The sequence below is a fragment of the Kogia breviceps genome, chromosome 10 (assembly GCF_026419965.1).
Source record: "Kogia breviceps isolate mKogBre1 chromosome 10, mKogBre1 haplotype 1, whole genome shotgun sequence".
NCBI classification, from domain to species: domain Eukaryota; kingdom Metazoa; phylum Chordata; class Mammalia; order Artiodactyla; family Physeteridae; genus Kogia; species Kogia breviceps.
This window is the reverse complement of record NC_081319.1, coordinates 65,556,946-65,568,120: the sequence shown is the minus strand read 5'-3', so window position 1 is coordinate 65,568,120 and position 11,175 is coordinate 65,556,946. Positions and strand designations below refer to the sequence as shown.

Here is an 11,175-nt window from a genome sequence, read left to right as displayed (position 1 = left end):
ATTAGGACCTGGGCTTCCCCGGTGGCGCAGTGGTTGAGAGTCTGCCTGCCTATGCAGGGGAAACGGGTTCGTGCCCCGGTCCGGGAAGATCCCACATGCCGCGGAACGGCTGGGCCCGTGAGCCATGGCCGCTGAGCCTGCGCATCCGGAGCCTGTGCTCCGCAACGGGAGAAGCCACAACAGTGAGAGGCCCGCATACGGCAAAAAAAAAAAAAAAAAGAGAAAAAAAAGGATTAGGACCACTTTACAAAACAAAATACCTATAAAGGAGAAAAAGTAAAAACATACAGACAAAGAAACCAATACATAACTAGCTAAAAAGAACTGAAGAGTTTGGATCCTGTTAAAATAGCTCAAATTATTCTAATTTCTGCTAATAGCTTGAGTATTCAAAGTAATACTAAGAATTTACTATAATAGTTATTTGAGAATAATGTAACAGGCCATATGTGCACATATATGTGTATATACATACATAAACACACTATATATATATAGTGAAAATACTAATGTGAAAATATTAATGCCAAATATATCCCTTTTTAAATGAAAGATAATAAGTAAGGTAATTTCCCATCCTAATCATATTTTTGCTATTTTAAAAATTTCTTTGGGGAATTCTCAGTGGTCCAGTGGTTGGGACTCTGCACTTCCACTGCAGGGGGCACAGGTTCTATCCCTGGTTGAGGAAATAAGATCCTGCAAGCCACATATCATGGCCGAAAAGAAAACAAAAAAAGAAAAAATATAAATTTCTTTGTTGTTTGAACAGATCAAGAAAATATTTAATTCATGGATGGTTGCTTTGCTCATTTAATAGTGAGTTATTTATCAACAGCACAAAAACTAGTTTTGGCAATTAAAAACATGTAATCCACAAACATTTTACATCTGATAGGCTTATAGTCTCAATTTATGACATTTCGTATCCCTCTTTCAAAAAAGAGCCAAATCAAGAAGCACAGTAAAAACTAGCATCACAAGTTTAATGTATTTTAAAACATAGAAATATATTTAAACAGCATATTTAAAGAATAATATAATAGACTTTCGTTTCTTATTCTTATAATGGTATACCATTAATTCAAAAATATATTACTTAATGTACCTCAAATAGAGTTATTATCAAATTTACTTTAAGATAAACTGTATTTTAAAACTACATTGCAATATTCCTGAATCACAAACAAACCCATAACATTTTTAAGCTATTTCTGATACAAATTTTACTTAAAAAGTCCAAAAGAGTGATTAATAAATGGTGCTTTATGAATATTTTAAATGAACTGTAAATAATCCTAGCTGTGAAGCCCACATAAATAGCAAGTTATCCACTAAATGTCATTCTTCCAAAAGTCAGTGGGTTAAAAACAAGCCTTAAAAGGCAGAGAGAGAAACAGGAAGAGAAAATAAATTAATTTCAGAGGGAAGAACACACATACACACAACAGAACCTTCCCATTTGGAATTATTTGTGCTTGGAGGAAGGTTTACAAAATCCCCCTCCAAAATAAGGTTTTCAATGAGCTCATTCTCCAAGATATGCAAAATGAATTTCAGCTGTTCTTTCAAAATGGCAATTCTGTCAAAGCCATTCTGGGATTTGGGGTAATTTCCTCCAGTTGAGTTTCAGTGCTTTTACCCTAAATAAAATCCCTTGCATCCCATCAATCAGCAAACTCAGTTATAAAATAGAGCTACAGAAAATGGCTCTGTAGGCCTCTTTGCTGGGGTATATTTTATGCATGCAGTGACTCTTGTCTGTGGGGAGGGTAGGGGAGAACATGTAAATGTTTCTTTATTTTGGACTGTTTTTAAATCTGAAAAAAAAAGTCTGCAGCAGTAGTGTTCTAGATAATAGGCAGACATGATTTATTTGAGGTAAGAAGGTTGTACTATGCTTTTTTAGTGTTAACTTGGAAAGTTATGGACACAGGCTCAAGTCTGTCTCCATAGAATTCCTGAAGCTTTGAGCTCTTTGAAAAATTTACAACCCACGAGCCAAGAAGGAACGCTTTCCTACAGTTACACCAATTCTGTTCAAGCAAATAGTTATAACAATTATGTGCAACCTTTCAGCTTCTGTGTTCTGCCTCCCATTAATTTATTCAAATCCAGTTCAACATTTCACTTTATCTAATGAAGCAGAAACTCTCAAAGAAAAATTGTGTTCCTCCAAGAATTTTTGTTTGGGGTGGTTATTTTGGTAAGTTTTATTTCTAAATAAATATCCTATCAGAGTTTTCATTGGCACAGCCTAACCAAATGCATTCAGTTTCCTTCAACAATACTTAACAGTCAAAGGAGTTCTGTCTAATTTCAGAAAATTATATAAAAAGTGTAATACATTAAAAAATGTTGAAATGGAATTGGACTCAGCATATCCTATTGAAAGTTAGACTGGATGATCTATTGCATAATTCAGTGACCTATAAAATACATTTTATTGAAAAGGCATCCACAAAGGAGAATATATACCTTTAAATAAATAAAAGTGACTATATACATGATATTGTACATAGGTTAGAGAGATGAAATGAGCCAGACTAATTTTATGAAATTCCCCTTTTATCTGAAAGGATACTTTTTATTGTAGTCATAAACCTTAATACAGATCTTTTTCTTATTACCATTATTATCTAATATTAGTGGCAGCCACATGAACGCACTACCATATTTCTGTATTTTTTCAAAATGACATTGGAGCTGTCATCAAAGTACAACACAGAGATGGCATTTAATTTGGTTGGCGCGCAGCAAGGCTTTGGTACGTGGTCAGGAAACATCAGATGAACCTGGGGGGGAAAAACATTTTGTTCTTTAAGAATCAAGATAGACATTTTGTCTGCAGCTTGAAAGTAATATTCTTGTTTTATCACTGACTATCAGCACCCCCGTAAGCTACCTCCCTTTCTTCTGTTTATGTTCCATGGAAGGGTGGGGTAGGGCTGGTAGTGAAGGGTGTATTCTTAAGTATTAACACCTAGACTCGACCCACCAATTCTAATTACACGTTGGTGCTTTAAAAAATATTCTACCAAGGAAGGAAAACTCTCTCTATGGAATATTAAGTGGAAATTTTCCTGGGGGAAAGAACATGGCAACTAGCCCTGGGTTGCTTTTGGTTAAAATGACCACTTCTATTTACTTCATGAGAAATACAGAAGTTCTAAATGCAAAATCAATGAAGCCATACCACTGCACTGTAGAAAGATGTGGATCTAAGAATTACTTTTGAAAGGATAACTAAACAATAAATCAATACCTTTTTTTGACAATGAAATTAAAAGCTGTGCCAGCTCTTCATTTTCCATGATAAAGGGAGCATACAAATCACAGCAAAATAAACTCCAGGTAAAATCCAATACTTGCTTTAAAGCAATGATTTCAACTATTCTCCCCGTAATTTTTTATCAGATTGGCCAGAGTGTAACATCCTTTGACTTGCTTTCTCCCCTAGACAAGTGCCAAAAAGCAGGCTAAGCTAAAGCAGAGGCAAGGAGCCTAGATATTTTAAAAATTAAATATCCATTTTCCCCACCAAAGCCTGAAAAGGCAGCTGTACATGGAGAGTGAAATGCTTAAGTAAAAGGTTTGTTCTCACTATGATCAGACTGGAAGGTTTGCCTCTGTGGTTCAAAATCAAGGAAGGAGCCATAACACTGTACCCCATTTCCCACCCACCCCTGCTGACCCCGGCCCTTCCTCCAGAGGAGTTTATGGGAAGTCCCACTGCAGAGTCCTTAGGGTTCTACAAAGAGAAAATACAGCTCTTAGAATCTTGGCTGCACAACCTCCTGGCTGAAATGATATAGGAGCCCTGCCTATGGACAGACACAGCAGGAAAAATGAGGTGATCGGACACGGATGTGAAATTTCCTAAGACCTCACAAAACTGCAAGCTGGATGCTTTCTCCCAGTTTCAGATGCAGCCTGCAGCCCTCCTCCGCTTTATCGTCCTCAACCCCCTACTTCAAGGATGGCCTCACCAAGCCATCACTCCGAAAAAACGGGATTGTTCTTCAATCATTTCTCAAACATATTTGTCACAAACCTGCTCTCCTTTAACTACAAACACGTCTGTCTTCTTGTTTCATGTCCTTCACGGGACAAACATAGAGAGTATACAATGCCAGGGGGAAAAATTAAAAAACCCACCAAACTTGCCACATCCCTTAAAGTTCTGGGATGACTTTATGCTCCACATCCCAGGACAGTGATACAGACCAGGGTCCTGTTCCAAGTCTGTGTCAGTGTTTTAAAAAATGTTTGTTTTTAGACGCTGCCTTCTAGACTAGAGTCCTAAGAGTTGACAGTATGTAATTATATATATTTTTTAAAAAGAAAAAAAAGAGAGAGATGGGGGGTATTTGACAAAGAGTTTTTTCAATACTTAAGCATTGTATAGCCTGAGGGAACTTGGATGCATATCTAAGGAAACACAGAAAGCTCTCTAAGTCATTGACAGTACAAAGAGCTTAACTGCTGGGAAATTAAGTGGCATTTCTCTATAGGCTAATAGTGGCTGTTCTGCTGTGGCTGGACAGAAGGACAGTGACCAGGCCTCTTCCTTTCAGGTGTGAGACAGCAGCGTTCCTTTCTCTGTGACTGGTTTTCAGATGACTCACATTTCAGAATGTGAATTCTCATACAGAAGAATAGAAGGCTGGACTCCACAGACATTCTTTTCCTGGAGGAAGTTTGAATACAATATACCCTTCCTTGTACCACATACCTGCTCCCCATCCCCCAGTAATGATATCTTATATCAAGAAGTGCTTATATTTATAGATAGCAAAGATGAAAGAATATGAGAATGTAAAATACCCCCAGGAATTTACTCTATATTTTGCATATGGCAACCTTATTGGTCAAGAATCAATAAAAAGAAGAATATTTCTATGGCACCGGCAACATCAAAGCAAGCATGAGCGCACCTGCTGGTTGGAATTTACACTCTGGTTCTTCACTTGAGACGGTGAAAAAAGAGCTGTAGCAAACTAAGGTTTTCTTTAAATCAATATAAATTTTGTTATCAAGGAGGAAATAAGAGTTTCTCCCTAGACATACGGGTTTTCTGGGTATGATATATCAAAGAAATCTAGGGTGGAAAAATCGGTGTTGGGGCAGGAAAAACATGAGCAAATGTTTTCCATTCATTATTAAAAAGCAACCTGATAATTTTATGTGATTGTATTCTGAAATAAATGTATATCTTCAAACTTGGGGGAAAAAAGAATATTTACAAATGACTACCTTTAAATATATATATTTGTTTTATCTCTCTATTTCCTCTCTAATCCAAGCTTATTTCTAACGTTTTTGACAATATCTATGCTTTACTTGCCATAGATATGTATCTTTGGTGTCTAGCTATCCTGTAGTGCCTCTGAGGTCAGAAAGATGCCAGCAAAGCATCAAGTCAAATGATTTAATCTGTCAATGTATATATACAGTTCTTTATTCATAAGGAAACTGGGATGTTATTTCCATCAGCTTTAAAATGTACATTAATTGTGAAAAAAGGTAACCTTCTGAAGAGTTAACTCCTCACAAATTCTAATAGTTACTCTTTCTGTTGGTCATAAACAAGCCTCACCCACAAAGACAGATGTTCTTCTAATAGCTCCTGCTCTCCTACCACCATCCACCAAGTTAACTCCACTCCCATCCCATCACTGTCTTGATTCTAAACTAATGTGTTCCCTTCCTTCTGTCCTAATAACTTTTAGCTGAAATGTTCCTATGAACCCAAACTTTAATGTGGGAGCACATCACGTAGGCTATGCATCTTCTAGAAGCCTCTCCCTAGTCTTCCAGAGGCTGTCTTGCCCTCACCCCACACATCAAGTCACACACCGTAAGGCAGGCATGTCAGACTCTCAAGGGTTTTCATGAGTTCATTAGATAGAGTATGACCATTTAGAGATGATGAAATAAACATTTCATTATCTTTTTCACAAAAATAAGCCTAGATTATTAGAGATTAAGTAACTGTTATATTCCTAAATGTGGAAGGGACAAAAGGAAAGCTAATTTCCACCTTAAAGATTATAAACAAAAAAAAAGTATCAAAAAATAGAAACCAGTCTTCTACTTATACTCTATAATACATTGAAGAGCTTCCATAATAGCAAAGTATGTTATAGAACATTCTTAAATGATGAGAGAAAACACCCTCAGGTGAAATTCAATACAACTGTCATTCAATGCTTTTGCAATGGCTGCTAATGAATTGTTAGGTTAGAAACAGCACCTGTGTGGTTAGTCATATTGTCTAGTGAAGAAATCAGTGCACAATGATCACTTTATGTGATTACTCCAATTTTCCTCACTGAATCCTTTCCCATTCTGGAATCAGAATTATTCTTTAAGCCAGCCTGAATTTCCTGACTATATCCACAATTGTTACTTTGGCACAATTGTTACTTTAGAAATTTGAGAAGAGAAGAAAAAGCATTTCTAACTATAAATGGTTGCTTTCCTTTGAAATAACTTTATAGGAAGTTTGCATCATAAACCACTTTCCATCCTACAAAAAGAAAGCATACCAGAGTCTGAACTATGGCATGGTTGGTGGCATTCATATGGGCATTGAGTGGAAAAGAACATTCTCCATCACAATAAAATGCAGCATATCCTTCTGGTGCTATAATCCAGTCCTAAAATGCACAAGAAGAAGAGAAGAAATAATATCACCAAAATAAAAACACAGAAAAACAATTCTTAAAGAATACTCAAATATAATTAATATAATATAATATAATCTGGATCAGTTTCTCTTCTTGGTCCAACAATTACTGTAATAGGACAGCTTCCCCCAAGCCCTTAATTTATGGTTAAGTTAAAGTTTACAACAAAAGTATAAATATTTTCACAAGAAATTGTCCTCTGTAATTTCTCCCAAGAGGTCACTATGTAAGATATTCATAGCCTGTATTAACCCATGTATTCATGAATAAAGCCTTAATCATGAAATAGCATTCTAAATATTGTTTAAACAGGAAATGATGAACTCTGGAAAGTTCAAGTGAACCAGAAAGGAAAAGAAGAATAAACTTAATTGAGATAATTCTCATTACTTCTTACTAACTCATTCCTGCTTTAGAAGCTTGACAAGCTCCTAAAGCTTTAAGATTTGCTCCTTGTCCTATTTTTCTTTCCATTCATGTGTTAACTTTATAGTCTCTTTAAAAAAAAAAATGATTTGGAGAAAATTCCTGAGCACTGTACGTGAAAAATTTTAGGAAGCTAAAAAGTTGGCACTTAAAATGGTGGCCCTGATTTTTTTTCCAGAGATGTAAAACTTGTCACAGATGTAAAATTATTGAACAATTCATGTAAAAGGTTTATCATAAATTTGAAAATGCTTACTTGTTAATAGTATTTCTCAATATAATAGCTCATATTCTGAGGATCCACTGTAATGGAATAATGTAATCTAAGCAATCCAATTTAAACTATTTCAACACAGAGCCATTAAAAGTTATTTTGGTTAAATCCTCCTTCTCACCCTGTTTGTGAAGCAGATGTAAAAGAAAGCAATAAGATTTTTAAGCACAAGAAAAAAAATTTTTTTGTAGATCTATCTTATGATAGAGACATAGTCAAGGATTCTATTTCTTTTTTTTTTTTTTTTTCAGTTCGCGGGCCTCTCACTGCTGTGGCCTCTCCCGTTGCGGAGCACAGGCTCCAGACGTGCAGGCTCAGCGGCCATGGCTCACGGGCCCAGCCGCTCTGCGGCATGTGGGATCTTCCCGGACCGGGACACGAACCCGTGTCCCCTACACCGGCAGGCGGACTCTCAACCACTGCGCCACCAGGGAAGCCCGATTCTATTTATACCAATAGTTTGGGACCGTAGGAGGCAAATGGAAATTGCTTGAGTTAATCTGAAAAATGGGTATTAAAATGAAAATTTTCGGATATTTAAACAACAGGATTTTTTTTTCACTCTCTAAGGGTGCATTCCTTCTTTAGAGTAATTGTTTTGTTTTGCTTTGTTTTTACCATAAACTCTGTTATGTTTCAATGGTGAAAGGATAATGGAGAAATTAAAATGATGTGGATAATCCATATACTGAATAATCACATCAAAAATAATTGGTTACTGTATAGGAAAAATTACTAACAAAGATTCTTAGTAATTCAGGATTGATAATAAAGCAAAAAAGAAGCAACCAAGTTGGTTGACCATTCTTACCTGCCATCCCAGATCCCGGAAACTCACGTAGAGTTCATGCTTCTTACAGGCTTGTTTTTGTTCACTTGTGTTATAGTCTGAAGATAAAAATCAGATTTTCAACAAATGGCAGTCTATCAGGTATACTAATATTTCTTTTGTGAGTTCACTGATAAAATCAAAAGGAGGCTGTATTTGAAGTTGTGAAACATGAGTTTGAATTTCAAAGTGAAAGCCACTTACTAGCCACGTGAACTTCAAGCAAGTCACTAGCCTTGAATATCTTCTTCTGTAAAATGCAGACAACACCATGTAGCTTGAGAAGTTCTAACGAGCATCAGGTTGTATCCTTTGTGTTGTGATGGTGAACAGCCTGATACCTGGCATTCAATGAATGCTCTTTCATTAATTCACTCAAACTACAGTGGTGCTTACTATATTCATGTATATTAAATATTCAAACAACACTTTATTCTTCCATGAGACAGACACTCGTAGAGGACCAACTGGGATGCTACAGAGTTGATTTTATCTTAATAAATATCTTAAATTCAGGATACCCAAAGTGGAGCTTCTGATTGCCTCCCCCCTCACCCCCAAACTAGTTCCACCTATAGAGGACTGATAGCAACTTCCCAGGCAAAACAAACAAACACAAAAACTGGGGTCAAGGGCTTCCCTGGTGGCGCAGTGGTTGAGAGTCCGCCTGCCGATGCAGGGGATACGGGTTCGTGCCCCGGTCCGGGAGGATCCCACATGCCGCGGAGCGGCTGGGCCCGTGAGCCATGGCCGCTGGGCCTGCGCGTCCGGAGCCTGTGCTCCGCAACGGGAGAGGCCACAGCAGTGAGAGGCCCGCATACCACAAAAAAAAAAAAAAAAAAAAAAAAAAAAAAAAAAAAAAAAACTGGGGTCAAAATGTACTCGTTTTATTTCTCACACTCACATCCAATCTGTCAGGAAATCCTTACACATTTCACCTTCAAATACATCCACAATTCACCCACTCTCACCACCTCCATGATGGGTTCTGGTTCAAACCAGCACCATCTCTCTTCTGAATTACTGCCACATCCTCACTGCTATTCCTCCTGCTCTGCCCTGCCCCAACCCACCCTCATATCAAAGCAGCCAAGAGTCAGCTCAATTATGTCACGGTCCAGCAAAATGTCCCACCGCGGTTCCCATATCAGGCCATGATGTCTCCTTGCTGTTTTGCACACAGGTCCGCTTTCTCCCACCTTAGGGTCTTCACTCTCACCCCACCCCCCTTCCCTGCAATGCTCTTCGCCTGGATATCTACTTATCTAAGTCTCAGAGCTTCTTCAGTTCTTTGCTTAAGCATCATCTTGTCAACAAGGTCTTCACTGGCTACCCTATTTCATATCCCAACTCCCACTCCAATATTTCTCTCCCTCCTTGCTCTGATTATTTTTTATCCATTTTGCTGATCATCTCTTAATATGCTACGCCATTTACTTGTTTATCATGTACTTAGGTTCTTGCTTGTTTCCTCCCTCTAGAATGTCAGCTCTCCAAGGGTAAAAATCTTGTTTGGTCCCATTTGGTGCTCTGATATACCCCAAATCGCAGGAACAGGGCCTGGCACACAGTAACTACTCAATAAATATTTGAGGAATTGAAGAATGAATTCCTCAAAATATTCCAGAAATGACTTGTAGCAAAGAAAATACATGATTTCCTGGACTTATTTTGGAATAAGTCCAAAATAAGTCTGAAAAAGTTTGGAATAAGTCTGAAAAATCCATAACCTTTGATAACTGATTAAAGGAATTAAGAATAGAGAATCCGGGCTTCCCTGGTGGTGCAGTGGTTGAGAGTCCGCCTGCCGATGCAGGGACACGGGTTCGTGCCCCGGTCCAGGAAGATCCCACATGCTGCGGAGCGGCTGGGCCCGTGAGCCATGGCTGCTGGGCCTGCGAGAGGCCCACATACCACAAAAAAAAAAAAAAAAAGAATATAGAATCCTTAATCGCATCTGGAATAAACTAAAACACTGCAGAAACACAGAAAATCTCTCTATATTATTGTCTCTGGGGTTTATTCATACTCTATATAAATAATATTCAAAAAGCTAACCCATTTTAATTATTTCTAACACAAAAAATGAAAGAGGAAATAATTTAGGGTGATGGGAGCCATAAAATAATTTATTTTCAAAGAAGACAGCTAATGTTTTCATCTAGGAATAAATGCTACTTTCACTCTGACAGTTGTCTCTGGTAAATTAATGTAGCAGCTCACTATGAAGAGCAGCCTGTCTTAAGGTGTCACCTTCCAGTTTAATTATCCTCAACCTCTAAGAAAATGTAGACACATCAAAGATCCAAGGGGCCTGTCTTAACAGAGCCTGTCGTCTGCCTTTCCCAGTGACTTCAACTAATTATTTATTTAATGTGAGTCTAGAAAACAAGATGATGATTAAATTTGAACACAGAGACTCTTTTACTTCTAGATCAGAGTTATTCCTGTGTGCAATTACCTTAATTAAAACAAATTAAATATATAGATAATGACAGAAAATGGAGAAAAAGGAATTTATTTGAAACGTAGCATTCTTCTTCTTTGGGTAAACTTTTCTCTTAATTGAAATAGCAAAAGGAGTTAAGTTTCTCCAGGCAATAAACAAGGCTACTGTAATAATAATACCATGAAATGGATGTTTGAACCCTGCATCATTTTTAAGGAAAAGGAATAACTAACTCTGGTATTAGTTTGACTGCATAAACTTCTTGATATTTAGAATTTTTTAAAAATAAAGTCAGCTATGCATTAGACGAGGGACCAGCAAATGTTTTCTCGAAAAGGACAGATAGTATATATTTCAGGCTACAAGTTTCCCCCTCTCAGTGACTCAACTCTGCCCCAGTAACATGAAAGCAGCCATAGATGGTATGTGAATGGATGGATATGTCTATATTCCAATAAAATTTTGCTTACGGATCCTAAAATTTCAATTTCATATAATTTCTGAG

General features: G+C 37.3%; 1 protein-coding gene across 1 annotated transcript in view; it reads right to left on the bottom strand.

Moving 5' to 3' along the window:
* Window positions 1-973: 973 nt before the first annotated feature.
* Window positions 974-11,175, bottom strand: part of BMP5 (bone morphogenetic protein 5) — a 121,408-nt gene continuing 111,206 nt past the window's right edge. The window contains exons 5-7 of the mRNA XM_059075955.2: window positions 8,204-8,280; window positions 6,552-6,662; window positions 974-2,795 (exon numbers count right to left, since the gene is read on the bottom strand). Coding sequence (XP_058931938.1) covers window positions 2,646-2,795; window positions 6,552-6,662; window positions 8,204-8,280 — 338 coding nt within the window. The 3' untranslated portion in view covers window positions 974-2,645. The remainder of the gene's footprint in view (window positions 2,796-6,551; window positions 6,663-8,203; window positions 8,281-11,175) is intronic.